The sequence below is a fragment of the Polistes fuscatus genome, unplaced genomic scaffold, assembly GCF_010416935.1.
Source record: "Polistes fuscatus isolate 324 unplaced genomic scaffold, CU_Pfus_HIC Scaffold27, whole genome shotgun sequence".
NCBI lineage: Eukaryota > Metazoa > Arthropoda > Insecta > Hymenoptera > Vespidae > Polistes > Polistes fuscatus.
In genome coordinates this window covers 922,091-943,584 of record NW_025113104.1, presented here as the reverse complement: position 1 = coordinate 943,584, position 21,494 = coordinate 922,091, and the positions used below count along the sequence as shown (strand labels likewise).

Genomic DNA, 21,494 nt, shown 5'->3' with positions numbered 1-21,494 from the left:
TATCTGAAAACTATCCTTCGCCGTGGCTATTGTGGTTAGGCCCTCAATTAGTCATAATCTTCGATGATCCTGAAAGTATTGAGGAAAGATTTATCAAATTTACTGCACTTCGTTATAAACGGTTTGCCCGAATTAGATTTTCTCTTATTTCGGCTTTTTTACATAAATTTTTTGCTTTCTTTTTAGTTTCTATCAAAAAGTTCTAACGGTTATGAAAAAAGTGCTGTATATGACTTTGTAAAATATTCTTTGGGTAATGGAGTGTTTACTGCACCAGGTAAACTATAAGTTTACACGTGCTATATATATATATATAAGGATCTCTCTTTGTCTATTTTTTAATAAATAAATATAGAGAAAAAAAAACATTATAAAAAATTAAAGTAAGAAATATTTTCTTATTGAAAGCATCCATATGGAAGATTCATCGAAATATCTTACATCCAGTATTCAAAGAAAAAATGGTTTCAACTTATGTGGACTTAATAGTAAAAAATTCAAACAGACTAAATAACATTTTAGAAACTACTAACGAAAAAAACATAGATTTCATGCATTACGTACATCTTTGTACGTTGGACATCATATATGGTGAGATATGGATATTCTGAAAAGTTCAAATATATGTATGGAAATATTAAAATTTTCTAAAAATTATTTTTTTTTTACTGACAGATAGCCTATTGGAAAGTGACTTAAATTTGCAGAGCGATCCGGATTGTAATCTTGATAAATATATGTCAAAGTAATAATTAGTAAAATATTTTTTTATTTATATTGTAATCTACTATTATTGCATATTTGTCCTCTTATTGTGAATTTTATTTTTATTTAGAGTGATGGACATAACTATACAAAGAATAATAAAATTCTGGTTACATCCAAATATTATATTTAACAATTCATCTAAGGGAAAACGTCTACAAGAATATCTTTCCCACATTAATAAAATAACGAGCGAGGTATAAATAAAACGATTATTCACACTTTTAATTATCTCAATTTTCATTAATATATATATTTTTCTAAAAAAATTAATATTTCATTCATGTATATAACTTTCATTCGTCAAGATTATAAAGAAAAAGAAGGAGTCAATGCACAAGGATAACTTTACCCAGGAAGGAAAATGTCTATATTCAAGTAAAAATAACCATTTGAAAAAATATTCTTTTAATAACGTATTTATAGAAAAATTCCTTTTATAATAATTATAAATAATATATAATTATGCTCTTCTGTAATTAAAGGAAAAGATACTAGTTCATTTCTAGACGTCATATTTAAATCGCTTTACGAGTCCGGAGTATATTCGGAGGCAAATATTCGTGATGAAATAAATACAATGGTTTTTGCAGTAAGATGAATTTATTTCAGATTAGATAAAATTTCTTTTAATCCATTAAAACTAGAAATCAATTTGTATTATTTTTTAGGGAAGCGATACTGCCGCTAATACACTTTCATTTTTATTTTTAATGCTGGCCACGTTTCCAGACATTCAAGTACGCACAGATTGTACTTAAGCAGTACCTTATTTGTCAATATCTTTCAAAAATCAATTATATTTTCATACAAAACTTGTATCATGTATACGGCTTTTTCAATTCCAGAATCAAGTATACGAATAGTTGTACGATTTGTACGGCTCAAGCGATCCGAAAAATATTCCTATTACAATGAAAGATACTAAGAAAATGAAATATTTAGAACGAGTCATCAAGGAAACTTTACGTCTTTTCCATCCTGGTCCATTAATTGCGCGCACACTGTCTAGAGATACAAAAGGTATTCATACATCTTCTTTTTCTTTTTCATTCTTTAGTTTAGGCAAGTTGCCTGTTTCGTAACGACGTTTTTCTGCCTATTGCACTGTTAAATTGTCGCACCATCGTTTTCGTGGGCGCCCCGTACTTCTGCGGCCAACCGGTGACTTATCCCATGCAATTCTGACGATTTTTCTGTTGTTCATTTTGCTAATATGTTCGTTCCATTCTTTTTTTTTACTTAGTATCCATTCGTTAACGTTCTCCACTTTGCATGTTCTTCTTATATCTTCACTTCTCTCTCGGTCCAGTAGTGATTTTCCAACTATTCTGCGAAGAACTCTTATTTCAGTTGTCTCTAGTAACTGTTTCGTTTTCGCTGTGTCTGGTCGAGTTTCTGCGGTATATGTCATAATAGGTCTCACCGTTGCCTTATAAATTCTTGCTTTGGTCTCTATATATTGTTATTACTATATCTCTATATATTGTTTCGCCATATTGTGTCATTCAAACAACCCGCTGTTCTGGATGCCTTCATTGTCTGTTCTCTTACCTTTGCTTCAACATCACCATACCCTGAGATTTCTATTCCTAGGTACTTAAATCTCATTTCCTGCTGAATAACCTTCCCTTCAATTTCCAGTTTGCATCTTAACGGTGTCTTTGATGTTGTCATGCATTTAGTTTTCTGGGCCGATATCTTCATATTGAATGATTTGGTTATGCAGTTAAATCGGTATAGTAGACGTTGTAGATCATCCTCGTTTTCGACCACTAATACAGCGTCATCAGCATAGCATAGGGTGGTTATTTCTTTGTTGCCCATTTTATATCCTTTTAGTAATATTACATTATTATTTCGCCAATAATGATGTTAAAAAGCAGGGGGCTTATAGGGAATCCCCTTGTCGGATACCACGACCTGCATCAATCGCTTCAGGAAAGGCACTATTTATCTTTGCTTGGATCTTATTGTTTCTATAGATGTTCTCTATGGTCTTGATAAGATTATTCGGAATTTGCCTGTTATAAAAGAGGTGTATAACATCCTTTAACTGCACACGGTCGAATGCCTTTTCCAAATCAATCGAACACACGTATGCTGTTCTGTTGTATTCAATTGATTTTTCTGTTATCTGTCTTATAATGAAAATCGCGTCTGTGCACGATCTGCCAGATCTGAATCCCTGTTGTTCGTCTTCTAGATTCGTTAAGCTGTAAATTTTATTCGTTATACCCTTTGTTGTTAGTTTCAGTGAAGTGTTTAAAAGATTTATTCCCCTGTAGTTTGTAGACAGTTTTTTGTCTCCTTTTTTAAACATAACTATAGTTGTACTAGTTCGCCATTCATCAGGTATTCTGTGTCGGTATAGTATTTTTTGTATCAGGAATGTTAACTGTTGTGTGAGACGTTGGCCACCATATTTTAGTAGTTCGTTTGGAATGCTATCGTGCCCTGGGCTCTTCCTATTCTTTAGTTTTTGAATAGCTGTTTCTACATCACTGGACTCAATTGGTATGTCGTTTTTAGTTACTATTTCTGGCGTATTTAGTTCCACTTGAGGTTCTTCTGATTTATAGAGTTCTGTTAAGTAACTAATCCAGGTTTCTCTTGTTATCTGATTTGTTTCGACCATTTCGTTTTCCTCCTTTCTTTTATTTCTAATATATATCGAATTACTTTATGCGTCAACAGCCATGGCGCGGTGATAGAACTACTTCCCGCTCGATCATTTTAGTAAAGCAGCTAAAAGCAAATATTGCTCAACGGCCGGTTATGCGACATTGATGTCACGCACAAAGCGTAGCTCTACGCCCGGCGACATTTCCAAGATACAGTAAGAGCAGTTGCTCTTTGGATGGATGTAACTCAAAAGTTATGAGCTTTAGCAAGATTTTGTAAAGAATACTTTCGTTTTGAAATTGCCCAAAATATAAGAAAAAATTAATTCATCTCGAAAAACTAAAATTTTTTTAAAAATTGTTTGAACAATGGGTTATAAAAAATTGAATGCTTGACTTTTCGACAAAAAAATTATGATATTCGGATTCTGCGGATCAAAATACATAATAAGAGTTTACTTTCATTCATCGAGCTCAAAATTTTACGAAAATATAATACCGTATCCAAATAAAAAACTTTAAATGCGTTTTTCTCGAAACTCTGTGTTTGTCAAGTCGGTGACTACTATAATTGAATAAACACTTGATGGATTTTGAGGAAATTTCTACTACTTATTAATAGAACTAAAAACTAATCTAGCACTAAAAGGATTTTCGTTTATGTGGAAAATTTTAATTTTTGAACAATTTTTTTTAACAAAACATTCATGATTTTTTTTTGAAAATCGAAAAAAATGTAAAAAGCCGTTATTTTTGTTAATTTAAAAAATAAATAAAAAAGCTTTGATGAATGAAAAAATTTTTTATTAAAATAATGATTTATATTTTTTTTGTTTTCTTTTGGATGATCTGGTAAGATGTTCTGATGGTCACCGCAAAGCACTACTTGCAAAACGGGGTCTAACAAAGATGGCGATATTTTTATAAATAATTATTATTTTTTTTGAAGTTTTGTAGAAGTCAAGTAGAAATATAATATAAAAACTCCGTGTAACCAGTTTTATAAAATCAAGCTTCATTTTTATTAAAAAGAAATTATTCAAAATTCTCCTTTTTTCTCTCCTCTGACTGCATCTCACCCCTTCAGCGAGTTGCAACAAGACTGTATGTTTTACAAATAGAGCAATCATAGATATACATGAACGTTCATAAATTTTGTAAAAATGTATCGAATGTATCATTACCAGGTGGTGCTCGGTAATTTCTTCTAAAAGCTTCTATTTGTCGATTGTCACTTATTACACAAATGTACGAACGTATTGCCTATCACCAGGCGTTTAATACTGTAAGCGCATGTAATTATATTTTTATAGTTTTATTATAATATCAGTAATTTATTTCAGTATCAGGATATTCCCATATACAGCACATAATTTCTTTCGTGCCTGGGATTCGTTCTTGCCTTTTCGGAAATAATACAATAAAATATGTCTGAAGTGTACGTCTTGTTTTCCATGTTTAAATTGAGATAAACACAACATTAAAGAATTCATTGATGTACTTTTTATACTAAATTAAAGGTAAAAGTCTAAACAGTAAGAAAAAAATAAAGGTTAGGGGCTTTGAACACGTTAACGATAACGAAGAAAATTTTTCGTAACGCCCGAACGTCGATGCGTATAAATACATTTTAAATTTTATTTTTCTTGGAACTTCCTATAGTGACTGCCATAACCTCAAAACCGTTACAATATTGTCTGCAATTATTTTTTTATAATAATAATAGTAAATAATAACATATCCAGATGACAGTCTTGTTAAAATGCTTTTAAAGTTGATCTAAATTTTGTAACTGTGCTATCTGGGTAACGCTATATGGACCGTCGCCGAGGTTAATTAATTTCCGCCTAATGTATATTAGGTATGAGAGATTGACTGAACGAAATTTGGATTTTGGTAAATTACGTGCAGTATGCTGGCCACTGGATCTTGGATTATTGCGTTTCTATGTAACAATAATTTTCTAATGATTTTCTATTAAATCATTATCAGACAAGACAGACGTGTAATAAAACACGTAATAGAAATACATAACATATCATACGAGAAAGACACGTGCGATCAAAAGAAAATTTGTCTAGCACATTAATTTAACATTTTAATAAGATAAGAAAAACTGAGTATTTTATCTTGAATAATTATAACTAACCGAAACGCTTATATAATAATACAAAATAAAGTCATTTCAATCTTACCTTTAACCGAAAAACTTCATGCTTCTCATTTTATGTATCTCGTTTGACTAGTAATTATTTATTTGCATAATACAAAGTCAAATAGAGGGTAGGGAATAAAACAAGATTTCTTTAAGAAGAACCTACGTTTATAACATCGATTAACTTCTGTTTTCTAGTGTAAAACACTACGTAGATGATACATTCCGAATATGCAAACTAGTATCGATACGCACGGAATAAATGAATTGATAAAATACAGCTTTTTGTCTAATTTTTTCCATACGTGTTTAACCTGACATCTTTGACGCCTAGACAACGTATGATCTCGATCGTGCTTAAATAGGTTCCCCGTGTGATGATTCTTTTCTAGTTTCTGTTAAATCATGAAAGATACAAGAAGTCGCTGCGGAAGTTAAACTTAATATCACTTCTTGGCTTACAAGAGAGGGCCCAGTTGTATTTTAAAACTATTTTTGCTCGTTTTATAATTTTGTATTTGTTTAACTAAACATGTGGTATATAAATAAAGTTAGTGTTTCAACAGCAATAATAATAATGTTATTCTATGTTCTGAAATATATAATAAATAGATTTCGTGAGTATAACATGGTAAAAAAAATTTCGGGACCTAAAGCTTACCCTTTCATTGGAAACCTGAATATATTTCTTGGTGATTTAAAAGGTACATTTTTATTCTATTTTTATAATGTCTATATTTATGCGATATCTATTGAATGAATTTGTCTTACAATTAGAAATAACTCATAAAGTAATAAAATTATCTGAAAACTATTCTTCGCCGTGGAAATTGTGGTTAGGCCCTCAATTAGCCCTAATCTTCGATGATCCTGAAAGTATTGAGGTAAGATTTATCAAATTTACTGCACTTCGTTATAAACGGTTTGCCCGAATTAGATTTTCTCTTATTTCGGCTTTTTTACATAAATTTTTTGCTTTCTTTTTAGTTTCTATCAAAAAGTTCTAACGGTTATGAAAAAAGTGCTGTATATGACTTTGTAAAATATTCTTTGGGTAATGGAGTGTTTACTGCACCAGGTAAACTATAAGTTTACACGTGCTATATATATATATAAGGATCTCTCTTTGTCTATTTTTTAATAAATAAATATAGAGAAAAAAAAACATTATAAAAAATTAAAGTAAGAAATATTTTCTTATTTAAAGCATCCATATGGAAGATTCATCGAAATATCTTACATCCAGTATTCAAAGAAAAAATGGTTTCAACTTATGTGGACTTAATAGTAAAAAATTCAAACAGACTAAATAACATTTTAGAAACTACTAACGAAAAAAACATAGATTTCATGCATTACGTACATCTTTGTACGTTGGACATCATATATGGTGAGATATGGATATTCTGAAAAGTTCAAATATATGTATGGAAATATTAAAATTTTCTAAAAATTATTTTTTTTTTACTGACAGATAGCCTATTGGAAAGTGACTTAAATTTGCAGAGCGATCCGGATTGTAATCTTGATAAATATATGTCAAAGTAATAATTAGTAAAATATTTTTTTATTTATATTGTAATCTACTATTATTGCATATTTGTCCTCTTATTGTGAATTTTATTTTTATTTAGAGTGATGGACATAACTATACAAAGAATAATGAAATTCTGGTTACATCCAAATATTATATTTAACAATTCATCTAAGGGAAAACGTCTACAAGAATATCTTTCCCACATTAATAAAATAACGAGCGAGGTATAAATAAAACGATTATTCACACTTTTAATTATCTCAATTTTCATTAATATATATTTTTCTAAAATAATTAATATTTCATTCATGTATATAACTTTCATTCGTCAAGATTATAAAGAAAAAGAAGGAGTCAATGCACAAGGATAACTTTACCCAGGAAGGAAAATGTCTATATTCAAGTAAAAATAACCATTTGAAAAAATATTCTTTTAATAACGTATTTATAGAAAAATTCCTTTTATAATAATTATAAATAATATATAATTATGCTCTTCTGTAATTAAAGGAAAAGATACTAGTTCATTTCTAGACGTCATATTTAAATCGCTTTACGAGTCCGGAGAATATTCGGAGGCAGATATTCGTGATGAAATAAATACAATGGTTTTTGCAGTAAGATGAATTTATTTCAGATTAGATAAAATTTCTTTTAATCCATTAAAACTAGAAATCATTTTGTATTATTTTTTAGGGAAGCGATACTGTCGCTAATACACTTTCATTTTTATTTTTAATGCTGGCCACGTTTCCAGACATTCAAGTACGCACAGATTGTACTTAAGCAGTATCTTATTTGTCATTATCTTTCAAAAATCAATTATATTTTCATACAAAACTTGTATCATGTATACAGCTTTTTCAATTCCAGAATCAAGTATACGAAGAGTTGTACGATTTGTACGGCTTAAGCGATCCACATGATGTGCCTATTACAATGGAAGATACTAAGAAAATGAAATATCTTGATCGAGTCATCAAAGAAACATTACGTCTATTTCCTGCAGCTCCATTTATTGCACGGAAACTATATATAGACACAAGAGGTATATTTACATATAATAAAATATTTTTTAGTATATATTTTTGTCCATTGACATTACTGTCTTATATAGTAATAATATGTATTTATTTATTTTATTAAGTGAACGACAATGTGATAATACCAAAAAATTGTCACGTAGTTATTTCAATATTTTCACTGCACCGAAAATATAAATATTGGACTGATCCGTTAAGATTTAACCCGGATCGGTTCTTGCCGGGAAATTATAACGAGAAATGTTTTCGTCCGTTCAGCTTTGGGAAAAGAGGATGTATAGGTAAAAACATATTTTTATCCATTCTTGAATTAGTATTCTAAATAGTTGATCAATAAAGTATTAGTTATTTTAATATTTCTTTTTTAGGTCAAATATTTGCTATGATTCAAATGAAGGTAATTGCTGCTAGTCTATTGAGAAAATTTACTGTTCGAATAGACGACCCAGTTTCCGTTGAAAATATTGACCTAATATTCAGAATAACTTTGCAACCAACTGAAACTATATTCTTGAGATTTAACAAGCGATAATATTTATAAATTTTGTCGAAACTATTTTCCTAATAAAATAATTGTAATACTTAACTATACAAATAAAAAATAATTCCTAAAAACTATACGTTTCCAGTTTTCATTCAGAATATCGGTATTCGTATTCTTAACAATAGAGGATGCAATATCACAAATAGACTGAAAAATAATTGTATTTAATTTATAATTAAGTATTTTACAAAATAACTACAGAGACATTCAAATTGCTTTTATCGATGAGTTGGGTATAATGAGTATATTTGATTTTATTTGTGGGGGTCAAAGTATTGCATAGTCATTTTTAAATTTTATACAAAATATTATTAGTTTTAATGAAAAGAGTGAGTCTTTTCACTGCATGCTCGGTTATAGGTCAGGGTGAATAATAGTTAAAACGACGTAGTACAAGTATGGATCTTATATTTTAGCAATAAAAAAGAATATACAAACTCCATAGCGAGGCAACTAGCAAGAAAACTCTTATATATTTTACTTTTTCGAAAGGACTTTCGCACTCTGGTCTGGTTTCTGTCTATTTAGCCAATATACAGTGGAAGAGGAAGGACTCTCTTTGTCCAACAGGGCGTTTCTTATAAAATTACGGATTACTTATTAGTTATCAATAGATCTTTTTTTTAAGAGTACGTAACGCCTTAGAGTTGGTGTACATCCCACTCTAAGGTCCTCGGAATTTTCCTGTCCATACCTTCACGTGTAAACAAAAACGAGGACAAACATTAGATCTCTCCTCTTGAGGGGATCTCAATAATCTCTTAGATTATTACTATTTCCTGTAAACTAAAATCGAGAAAGAATTATATATGTTATCGGCATAGTCGGAAATCCGTCATTGCTAATAATACCCCGGCATTGTCATCAATGCAAAGCGCCTTTCAACAAAGTTGGAAATGTATTCATATTTCTAACATTTCCTAGAAATTCTCCCTAGAATATTTCCTTCTAAATTCACTTATCTTCCGATACCATAGGGAACAAAAGGTACAGATTTTCCGAGGGAATCTATATGAATATCGGTCTAAAGGTAATATATCTTCTCCTACGATAGATAACAGTGGGCCCTACATAATAATACACCAACATTGACTAAGTTTCGGTTTATAGAGATACGCATAGTATATAGGCCAGTCAACGCGGGCTTAACATCGACTTTTTTAGCTAAACGCGTGCATCTTTGACCTAAGGGTAAGTTGACGACGCTGAATCGAATGGTGCTAATTTTATTTAAATCTGATCCCGAGGTTTTGAGAAAAATGGTAAAAAAGGGTAAGATATGGCCTTTTCTTAGAATCTAGGCATTTAATCGAAAAAAGTTTCAAACAAAAGTTTTGGAGAATTGAAAAATACATAAAAAATGTTCTAAGGTTTATCTTCGTATCTGCAAAAATAAGCAAGAAATATTGAAAAATAATAATTGTAGAGTGGGGGAAAGCAAGCTTATCCCTCCGTCGCTTTTTACACGCGAGCGAGCTAGTTGCGTGCGAGCGTGTGTGCACTAACACAAACGAAGGATTTTCGGCAATCTTCGGGACTCTCGGTCTTGAATGAAAGTGCGAGTGAGAGAACAAACCAATATTTCTCTCTTTTTATTTATCATGCGATAACGAGTATTATTGTCCTCGGCCATCGATTGTTGAGCGTTCTGATATTTCTCTTTTTATATTTTTTCTTTCGGTAGCAAGAATTTTACGTCTTGGCCATCGAGCGTCGAGCGTTTTGTATACGAGTGCGAGTGAGAAAGAAAACCGATATTTCTCTCTTTCTATTTTTTCTTTCGGTAGCGAGAATTTTTCGTTTTGGCCATCGTGCGTCGAGCGTTCTATATATCTATATATATCGGCGTATAAGCGCGGCACTTTTAAATCGAATCTTGATGCTTATGGCACGCCGTTTCTTTATTTATTGTCAAAAATAATGAACCTTGAGTAAAAAAAAAATAATTCATTTTAACAGAAACTATTATTATTTAGTTGAGAGTAAAAATAATGAATTAATTTTGTGTCTCGCCATTAAATTAATTAGAATAATTAATTGATATAAATTCTTTGCCTCACAAAAATTTATTTGTATATCAAATTGAATACGTATTCTCTTTAAGACGAAATTTAAAATTTAAATATTTTTCCTATTAAATTATGTATTTTATAAAATTTTAAATTACTGACTTTTTGTCTCGTAAAAATTTATTAGTGTATCAAATTAAATACATATTTGAAAAAGAAGAATTTTATATCCACACATAAAATTAATTCAAGATATATATGAAAGGATATTCTAAAAACGTGGAATTTATTTTTTGTCTATACATAATTTTAATTCATTTTTATTATATTATAAGAAAACAGTAATGCATTCTGATTCATCTTCGAAGTCTTAAGAATTGTACGAAAAAAATTGAGCAATTATCAATTGGTGCGTTAGCGTAAGTAGTAACGTCTTCGCTTCTCGCGCTGGGTATTAACGTTCAATTCTTCGTGGGGGAATTATTTTTTTTATAAGTTTTTCTATTCTTAGGTTATATAAATTATTTTTACATTTCCTAATTTCTAATTATATATAGAAAAAAAATTAAAATTATTACAAAAAAATTCAAAGCAATAAATTTTTTTACATCCTGCACAAATAAACGAAGTTTATTACTTAAATTACAAATTCATCCTGTAAATATCATCCTAAAAAATGTATCGTTTCGGCACGTTAAAAATTAATTTTTGTTATTTATTGGATATTATTTTATTTATAATTGGTAATTTTATTACTCGCGTAATAATGTTGATTTCTTAATAAAATTTATATCGTTAGTGCAAAATTTGAAAAAAATCTGAGGTGAGACTCACTGATCGTCTCCTTGTTAAGGATAGAAAAACTTATAAAAAAAATAATTCCCCCGCGAAGAATCGAACGTTAATAAACCAGCGCGAGAAGCGAAGACGTTACTACTTACGCTAACGCACCAATTGATAATTGCTCAATTTTTTTCGTACAATTCTTAAGACTTCGAAGATGAATCAGAATGCATTACTGTTTTCTTATAACATAATAAAAATGAATTAAAATTATGTATAGACAAAAAATAAATTCCACGTTTTAGAATATCCTTTCATATATATCTTGAATTAATTTTATGTGTGGATATAAAATTCTTCTTTTTCAAATATGTATTTAATTTGATACACTAATAAATTTTTACGAGACAAAAAGTCAGTAATTTAAAATTTTATAAAATACATAATTTAATAGGAAAATATTTAAATTTTAAATTTCGTCTTAAAGAGAATACGTATTCAATTTGATATAGAAATAAATTTTTGTGAGGCAAAGAATTTATATCAATTATTATTCTAATTAATTTTATGGCGAGACACAAAATTAATTCATTATTTTTACTCTCAACTAAATAATAATAGTTTCTGTTAAAATGAATTATTTTTTTTTTACTCAAGGTTCATTATTTTTGACAATAAATAAAGAAACGGCGTGCCATAAGCATCAAGATTCGATTTAAAAGTGCCGCGCTTATACGCCGATATATATAGATATATAGAACGCTCGACGCACGATGGCCAAAACGAAAAATTCTCGCTACCGAAAGAAAAAATAGAAAGAGAGAAATATCGGTTTTCTTTCTCACTCGCACTCGTATACAAAACGCTCGACGCTCGATGGCCAAGACGTAAAATTCTTGCTACCGAAAGAAAAAATATAAAAAGAGAAATATCAGAAGGCTCAACAATCGATGGCCAAGGACAATAATACTCGTTATCGCATGATAAATAAAAAGAGAGAAGTATTGGTTTGTTCTCTCACTCGCACTTTCATTCAAGACCGAGAGTCCCGAAGATTGCCGAAGATCCTTCGTTTGTGTTTAGTGCACACGGACGCTCGCACGCACACTAGCTCGCTCGCGTGTAAAAGCGACGGAGGGATAAGCTTGCTTTCTCCCACTCTTACAATTTTTTTCCCATCTTCAATCCAATTTTATGCGCTTATTTTTGAAAATACGAAGATAACTCATAGAACATTTTTTTAGTATTTTTCAATTCTCTACAACTTTTGTTTGAAATTTTTTCGATTAAATGCCTAGATTCTAAGATAAGGCTATATTTTACCCTTTTTTACCCTTTTTCCCCAAGATGCCGGTTGCTGATCTTATTATAATTAGCACCATTCGATTCAGCGTCGTCAACTTACCCTTAGGTCAAATTTTGAAGCGATCAGCTAAAAGGTCAGTTTTTGGCCCGCGTTGACTGGCCTAATGTCGCAAATGCTTCTTTTTGCTATCCATATTAAACGACGTAGAAAAAGATTTGAGCAGAGACTTTGTCAGCAACGAAATGTACTTTGAAAGAGCTGTAAGAAGACTGAAATCGATGCTATCAATTGACAATTGATAAGCTTGCATGTCTACAAACATAGCCGGCTCAAAGTCATACATAGCAAGGCGCGGAAAGAACTTGCGGGACAACCTAATATGATAAGTATGAGCATGCGTAGGTAAAATAAAATATTTCAAATTTCCTTTCTATTAAATAAAGAAAATATTATCTTTGAATATATCGAAAGTATTTTCAAAAATACAAATTCTAACTGTTCTTATTTGTTAATAAAATAAATTTTCCATGAATTCCTTTCTATACGAAGGAGAAAAAAATAATTAAATAAAAAATACGATAGTAATATCGAAGATATTTTTACATATATATAAAATATGATAAAAATGAGCTCGCGTGCAAGTAAAATAAAATCCTTGAAACATCCTTTCTATTAAAAAAAATAAAAAAAAAAAAATAAAATAAAATAAAATAGTATCTTAGAAGATATTATTAGATAAAAAAATATAATATGATAGAAAGAATGAGTCTGCGTGGGTAAAAGAATATTTGTGATATTTTTGTTTTCTATATTGATAAATAAATACGAAAATAAAATAAAATAAATATATAAATGTTAGAGAGTACGCGTAGGTAAGAATAAAATGATTTCGAGATATTGGAGAGGAATAATCGAAAGTATCTCGAAAGGTAAAGTAAGAAGTAGATGTGGTAGATGTTCTCAGGATGGATAAAGATGATTCGGGGATGAGAACGAGCTAGAGGGAGGGTCTGTACGATTCGTGATACGCCCCGCGTTATATGCTTGCGCTTCTTCGAACGAACCGTTCAGTTAGATTCAAGCCGTGAACGAGGTAACTTCTGTGACGCGAAATCATTTTAACAACAAAAGCTTTATTTCCTTTAACAACAAACTCTCCTCGTTATTTGATTATTCAGAAGAAAATTAAAAAAAGAAATAAAAAGAAAAGAAAGAAATAAAGAAAAATCGTAATTGTTCTCACGTTACGAAACATATCATCCCCTGCTTCGATCAGAATTTAATCTCGTTCGACCTAATTGATATTGACCTTGAACGTTATTTCGGTTCTTTATAGTGAAATATTTCTACGTAAGGTTTAAGTGAGTTTTCCCCAGTGACGTTGTAAACACACGGTAGATAAAAGAAAAGAAAAAAGAGAGAGAGAGAGAGAAAGGAAAAAAAGAAAGAAAGAACGAATATAATAATTCACCCCCGAGACAGCATGAATCCCAAACTTCGTTCATCTTTTTACTCGGAGGTGAGAGATTCCGAGTTTTATTCGAATTTATTTATTTTTCTCTTCCTTTTTTTTTTTTATTATCGAATGGATACAGTTAGATCGAATTGTTTACGTTGTATCTCTTTTAATAATTATATTGTCAAGTATATTAACGTCGCAATATTAAACACCTTCATCGATTGTTCTACGTTAGAAAGTTCTATGTTTATCTATGATAATGTTTTAAAGTTATTTTATCGTCACGTGAATAAACGTTTACGTGTTTTCAACACTGATCGTATCTTTTTACTCTTCACAGTTATGTTTTATTTTTTTCGTGTTTTCATGTATTCGATAATCTTTTAATTAGGAATTGTGTATTCAAGAAAAGTAATCTAGAGTATCCGTTTATTTAAGAAAGAAATAATCGATATTTTGTCATGACAAAGGCACAAATCAGAATGTTGAATTATAGCAAAAGGGGTTTTTCATTTGTTGCAGAAAATCAACGAATATTGGATCGTTGCATATTTTAAAACCGTTCGTTTCAATCAAAGTTAATTTAGTTTAAAAATAAACGTATTATAAACAACAGGAATGGAATTAAATGAAAATACGTAAGATGGGAAAGAGAGAGAAAATATCTTCAACTACTTTCCTTATAATCAATTATTTTTCGTATAATAATAATTATTATCATTATTAGCGTGCTCCTGTATTCTCATACGTATACAGAAATATAATTGTACCTTTGGGTCCGCTTAAATGTACAATTAAATTTGTGTATACGCATAAGAATACTCGTGTTTTATACGGATAGTTGTTAAATACCATTCTTGCCATTTTAAGAACATTAGCTGTGATAATTATCGAATAACCATAACCGTTAATCGCATCTTATTTACAATTAATTTTATTTAATTGAGTGCATGCGTTTTACACCTATTTAAAATTGTTCTTAGAAGAAACAATGGTATTACCAGGTTCAACTATGATATCGATTACGATGAGGTATGATTAAAACTAACGTTGAACGGTATTGTTACCTTGATTGTTATTTTATTTTTAAAATACATGGAAACAGAGGAATTATTTGGATTTATTTGCTTTTCTTTTTTTTTTTACTTTTTTTTTGATTTTTTAATTTATTTCATCCTTCTCGTTTTTTATGAAAAGAATAAAAATAAAAAAAACGATATGTATCGTTAAAACGAATCGAGTTAATGTTTTACGATATGTAATAAGTGACGGTGATGATTGTTGCGTGCACAAATGAAAAACCCCAAGCACGCACGCAATGCTTTGGTAAATTTAACGTTTTGCCTTGTTTGCTTCTCGGCAAAAGGATAAAATCATTTTAATTGATAACCTTTGAAACACGTCGCTTTATTTTTATCGAAACGCAAAATTAAATAAACCCGTTGTTATTATTTGTTACTTTTTTCTTTCCCTCTCGCACAATTCCCTCTCGCAAGTGATCTTACATTTGCGTTAAGATACAAATTTCTTCGTATTGTTCTATTTCATATTTCGTGATGCACTGAGAGAGATCCAGAAAAAAAAGAAATGTAGAACTATCCATATTAATCATAAAAGAAAAAAAAGAAAAAAAGAATACGTAATTTTCTTTTAATTAAAAATATAAAGCGTACGATTTTAATACGAGAGAATATATACGAGGGGGTGGGTTGGAAAAATTTGAGCCTCAATCAAAACACAGCAGGAGTTTTATTTCCTTTTCTTTTTTCCTTTTTTTTCTTTTTTGTTAATTAAAGTGATATTGATAGACAAAAAATGATTTTGACTATATTAAATTTAATATTTTTCAACCCACACACTTATATATATATATTTGCATAAATATATACATAAATGTACACATATACATATATATTGAAACTATGAAAAATATTGATAATTAATTTTTGATCTTTTTTCTTTTTTCATCTTCTATTATTTTTGTTATTTTTGTCGAATAAATATGCGGTAAGTTTGAGATGATATGAAAGATAAATTATACTAAAAGGTTCTTGCAATTTCTTAACTCTCTCTCGTTTATAAAGACGCGTTTGGTTTTCCAGCTTCTTCCACTAGATTCCAAGCCTATCAGAAATTAATCATACGTTAGGAGATTTATATCTTGCAGTATGGTTGGATGTAAAACATTAGTTCCGCATGTGTATGTGGTTGGGTACAATGTACATCATCACGAAAACTTAACTATGACATCGGGTTTATCGCTTGATAATTTTCATGCTCTCACGGAATTGCACGAAAACAATTGCACTCAAGGTGCATGCTCGGTGGACATATGTAATTTCCTATTTTATACACACACACACACACGCACACAAATATTACTTTCTCCAATTTTCAAAATGTTTTTATTTAATTCTATTCTACATTTCGTTTTGTTTTCTAGAAACTCAAATTACTTTAACGTTTAAAATTTTATTATTTTCAAATTACGTTAAACGTTTAACTCGAAAGAAAATTCTTTTTCTCGCGCGTATACTCGTAATAATAAAATATTTCAATATTATCAAGTTTTACACACACGAAGAAACTTCTTTACAGAAAATATGTTCTAAATTTTTTTAGAAATTCTTAAAACAAATGTACACAGTGGATAAACAAAAAAGTTAAATTTCTTGCACGTACCTCCTACGTAACTGAATATTTAAATCTTAACAAGTAATCCAGAGCAATTTTCGTTCCGATTAATTTTATATATTTATAAAAAAAGAACAAAAAGAAAAAAAAGGTAACTTTCAAGAAATAGAATTAGAAAGATAAAAAGCTTTCGTTTCGGCCATGACAATTTCACAGAAGGTGGTTGAATTTTAAAGAGAAACGATAATACAAGGGTTCTAAATAAAGAATCTCCTTCAAATTGTCTTTTTTTTATTCTTTTTCTATTATTTTTCCTCATTACAACACTCGCTCCTGTTTCTTTTCTTCTTCCCCCGTTTCTTTGACTTCACTAACTTTATTACCTTCCTTCCTTTCTTTCTTTTTTTTTTTTATATTCTTTCCCTTTTATTTTATTTTTTGTTTTTTTTTTAAGTTAGAAATCTCGTATAACTATAGGGCTGTAGGGTAAAGTATGTGGTTTAGAAACAAATGATTTCAGTAATTCAACAAAAAGGATGATAAAAATGGAAATGTTTAAAGGAAGAAAGAAAGAAATAAAAAAATGATAGAAAATGGTATGAAAAGAAAGGTAGAGAAATCCGGTCATTGATCCGTACTCGGGTTAATGGAATCTTTGTCCGTAAAACCGCAGAGAATATTTTGGTCGTTCGATAAACGCCCACCGGAGTTTTTTTTGGTCGGTGAGAGACAGTCAATGTGTTCATCCCCGATGCGGCTACAACCACATTTTACTTTTAATCATATTGTTTTGCGACGGTTCGATTGAAATCCAACGATATGTGAGGAGGATGGTGGTGGTTCGTTTAACTGTTATCATATATAAACAATAACAAAATAATATCAAATAAATAATCCAACCCCTATTTTTTTTATTAATATTTTCTTCTTGTCTCTCTTTCTCTCTTTCTCTCGTACACACATTTTTTATTCACGTTTTGTCTTTGATTTATTTATTTATTTAAATGCGTTCGGTTGAAGGATTTAATTTACAAACGATATTTAAATGATTGTACAAAATAAAATAAAAAAATAATTTGATATTTTGCGTTACGGTACAATTGGTGGTGTTATTTTAAATAATCATACTGGGTACTAATAATTAGTGCAAAATACTGTAATAATTTGCATTCCTTTTTTTTGTACAAAAATACAAAATACAATTTCTGATTGATACATAAAAATGATAAATGTCAAACAAACAAAAATAAGAGTAGTTGTAGATATATATTAGAAAAGGTTGAATAAAAATTGGTTAGCAGGTTCAAGCAATAAATTGTAAGATGAAGCGACGAGACTTATGACGGTTGTCTCATTTCTAACCTTCCAGGATAATATAAGATTATTTCCACGTGCAGTGGTGTCGACGATAGAATAACAAGTCCCTTGGAAAAAGTGGTGGAAACCGAATGTCAAAACACAGAGTGCGTAGTATATCTCTGGAAGTTACATGTAGAGAAGGGTTTAAAACGTGAGAGAGATATGTTACCAAGGGCTTATCTCCTAAACCCAGCAATATGTCATACAAGAATGCTTTGTACAAGGATATCGTTATCCCTGCTCCCACATGTAAAGTCCCATTCTCAATCCCCATACCTATTCCCATTCCAATATTCCTATCACCTACCACCAATCATATCAACCCTAAAGAGTTTGAATGTTATCATTACAATGAGATTAGAATAGGAACCTATCCGTTTTGTGATAATATCAAATTTAATATTGGTTTGGGGATAACAAAATTTGTTCGTATTTTCGTTAATCTCAAAGATATTTTTTTCATATATTATATATTTCTCGTTGATTTAATATTATTCTGATTTTTAAAATATTGTCCTATAGATTTTATGTTTGTTTTACATTTTTTTTTTAATTTTCTTAACTCTTTGTTTTTTTTTTCTCTTTTTTCTAAAGGGGATAATATAACATTACATTGTTTTCTCTTCTCAAGGATATTTAATTAATTATTTTCCTTGGACGTCATTATTATTACGGTTAATATCAGGGAAAAAGTTTGTTTCTTTTCTTGTCATAATTAGTTAGTTAGAAGCTGTATTACGATTGTAAGATTGAAGTGGTTTGCTTGATGGTATAATTAAAGAAGTTTATTGAGCGAATAAAACAAATTTTAAGTACTTTATAAGTGTTGAAAGTTTTCTAAGGTTCTTTATATTTTTTTGTGTGTTAATTTTTATTTGTAAGGAATATATATATATGTACGATCGGAATCGATCGTGAGCGAGAAAGTAACATTTTGTAAAACGCGCCTTTAGTCCGATATTAGCGATCGTATCCCCACCACTCGGCGCCGAGCGTGTGCGCGCCCTGCTGGGCCCATTATCGAGGACATTCGTTCAAGTCTTTCGCCAGACGCTTAAGAGAACACTTCATTTTTCCAACGAACATAGTAGACGATTCAACATCCCAGGGTCGACGATAGAAAGGTGACGGACCGCAGAGGCGGTAATTAACGATAAAGAAAGGGAGAGGCGATACGAAACGGTAAGAAAGTTCTTTATTGGTACCAATCATCTTGAACGGATAAACGAGAGGAGCGGCACCACGTGCTTTGCCCGTAGGTGACCGCTGGTAGAGAGAGGAGAAGTTAACCACGGGTTTATCCGTGGTTGATCATCATTTTAACGTAATGTAATATTCAAACAGGGTTTTTATGCCGTAAGGCTTTTCCCTGACGAGCCAATAAAGCATTAGCATTTTCATTGGCTCAACCACGTGTTTTATTTTGTTCTAATTACCCTTTCACCTTCCTCACAATTAGCTGAATCCAATCGCCGGAGGACTCCACGTAGGAGGAATTTTTGGCAAATACAATATATATATAAAATTAAAAATTGTTCTAATGAATATAGAACGACGTTTGTAATTTGATATAATAATTAATTACATCTGAACAAACTTCTCTAGTTCACAGATAGAACAAATCAACATTATTATATCAATTGAATTAATATTGATAAAAAAAAAAAGAAAACATCTTGCAAGGTATTTAAAATATATAATAATGTAAATGTAATAAAAATAATCGCGATACGAGTGGACAAATTTTGATGTGGGTGAAAATAAAAAACAAAAAATAAAACAGAAATAACAAACAAACAAACAAAGTTTGTTAAAGTTTTAGAATTGAGACAATGTGTACGTGATGTTACACCGAAGCGCGTCGTCGCGACGCCGTAGGGTGTCACGAAGCGTTGCAAATTCGAATCATCCTGCCGGTGCATCACCAACGATTGCTAACAGAGGACGACGTGCAAGCGTAGCTACCGAAAAGCCGGATCTTTTGACTCAAATCAGTCCCTGCGGAACTATGGAAAGGCAGAAATCACCAAGAGGAAGCGTCGTACCAAATAAAGCCCTCGACGTTCAAAATGATTTACCAGAAGAGGTTGTGTTATTTTACTCACCCCCTTTATACTTATATTTCACTTTGATAAGACGTGCATGCATGCCTTGCGAAATCAGAATTTAAATAGGATCTTATTTAGAGAAATCGTTTTTAAAGAAGTGCAGTAAATTTGACGGATCTTACCTCAATATTTTCAGGATTATCGAAAACAACCGTTAGTGTAGGGCCTAACCATAATCGCCAAGGTGATGGATAATTAGAAAACATTTTGAACAAATTACCGGTAATATCTAAAAAAAATATATTTAACATCGTTAGTGTACATGTAGACATTATATATACATATTAAATACAAATATACCTTTCACATCACCAAGAAACATATTCAGGTTTCCAAACAAAGGATAAGCTTTAGGGCCCGAAAATTTTTTTGCCATGTTATACTCACAAAATTTTTTTATTATATATTTAAGAGCATAGAATAACATTGTTATTATTGCTATTGAAGCGATAATTTTATTTATATACCACATTTTTAATTAAACGATTACAAAATTATAAAACAATCTAAAATAGTTGTAAAATACTGCTGGGCACTCTCTTGTAAGCCAGGAACAGATATTAAGTTGACACTCCACAGCGACTTTTACTATCTTTCGTGACTCAACAGAAACTAGGAAAGAATCATTAGACGGGAAACCTATCTAAGCAAGACCGAGATCATACTTTCTCCAGGTGTCAAGGTTACCTTTGACTCGTGTGGACAAAATTAGACAAAAACCTATATTTTATCTATTCATTTTTTCCGTGCGTATCGATACTAGTTTGCATAGTAGCAATGTATCATCTACGTAGTTTTTAAAATTGGAAGAGAAGTTTATCGATTTTATAAACTTAGTTTCTTCTGAAAGAAATCTTTTTTTTTTCCTTTCCCTCTGTTTGACCTTGTATTAGGCTAATAAATAATCACTAGACAAAGGAGATACATTAGGTGAGTAGCAAGGAGTGAATTGATTTATGGTCAGATTGAAATATTTTCATTATGCATTATTATATGAAAGTATCGATTAGTTTTTATTAATCGAGATAAAATTCGTAGTTTTTCTTATCTTACTAAAATGGAAAATTAATGTGCTAGACAAATTTTCCTTTGATCTCACGTCTTTTTCTCCTACGATTTATTATATATTTTAATTACTTGTTCTATTACACTATCTTGTCTGATAATG

The 21,494-nt window shown here is 30.4% G+C and overlaps 1 protein-coding gene and 5 long non-coding RNA genes across 7 annotated transcripts; all 6 read left to right on the top strand.

The window, feature by feature from the left end:
• Positions 1 to 105: 105 nt before the first annotated feature.
• LOC122518931 lies at positions 106 to 796 on the top strand. Its single transcript, XR_006304191.1, has 3 exons — positions 106 to 277; positions 409 to 591; positions 676 to 796. It is a non-coding gene; the product is annotated as an uncharacterized LOC122518931 (long non-coding RNA).
• A 77-nt stretch (positions 797 to 873) lies between these two features.
• On the top strand, positions 874 to 1,130 carry LOC122518933. Its single transcript, XR_006304193.1, has 2 exons — positions 874 to 962; positions 1,074 to 1,130. It is a non-coding gene; the product is annotated as an uncharacterized LOC122518933 (long non-coding RNA).
• A 5,438-nt stretch (positions 1,131 to 6,568) lies between these two features.
• LOC122518930 lies at positions 6,569 to 7,088 on the top strand. The gene is made up of 3 exons (XR_006304190.1): positions 6,569 to 6,622; positions 6,752 to 6,934; positions 7,019 to 7,088. It is a non-coding gene; the product is annotated as an uncharacterized LOC122518930 (long non-coding RNA).
• Positions 7,089 to 7,108: 20 nt separating this feature from the next.
• On the top strand, positions 7,109 to 7,471 carry LOC122518932. Its single transcript, XR_006304192.1, has 2 exons — positions 7,109 to 7,305; positions 7,415 to 7,471. It is a non-coding gene; the product is annotated as an uncharacterized LOC122518932 (long non-coding RNA).
• A 215-nt stretch (positions 7,472 to 7,686) lies between these two features.
• Positions 7,687 to 8,700, top strand: LOC122518858 (cytochrome P450 4C1-like). The gene is made up of 5 exons (XM_043637975.1): positions 7,687 to 7,698; positions 7,778 to 7,846; positions 7,955 to 8,129; positions 8,229 to 8,405; positions 8,493 to 8,700. The coding sequence occupies exons 1-5, from the start codon at positions 7,687 to 7,689 to the stop codon at positions 8,654 to 8,656; spliced, it is 597 nt and encodes a 198-aa protein (XP_043493910.1). The 3' UTR covers positions 8,657 to 8,700.
• Positions 8,701 to 13,531: 4,831 nt separating this feature from the next.
• LOC122518927 lies at positions 13,532 to 20,291 on the top strand. 2 transcript variants are annotated; one of them, XR_006304185.1, is made up of 2 exons: positions 13,532 to 14,285; positions 20,035 to 20,291. It is a non-coding gene; the product is annotated as an uncharacterized LOC122518927 (long non-coding RNA). The 2 variants fall into 2 exon arrangements; XR_006304186.1 differs by lacking the exon at positions 20,035 to 20,291 and adding an exon at positions 14,748 to 14,849.
• Positions 20,292 to 21,494: the final 1,203 nt, after the last annotated feature.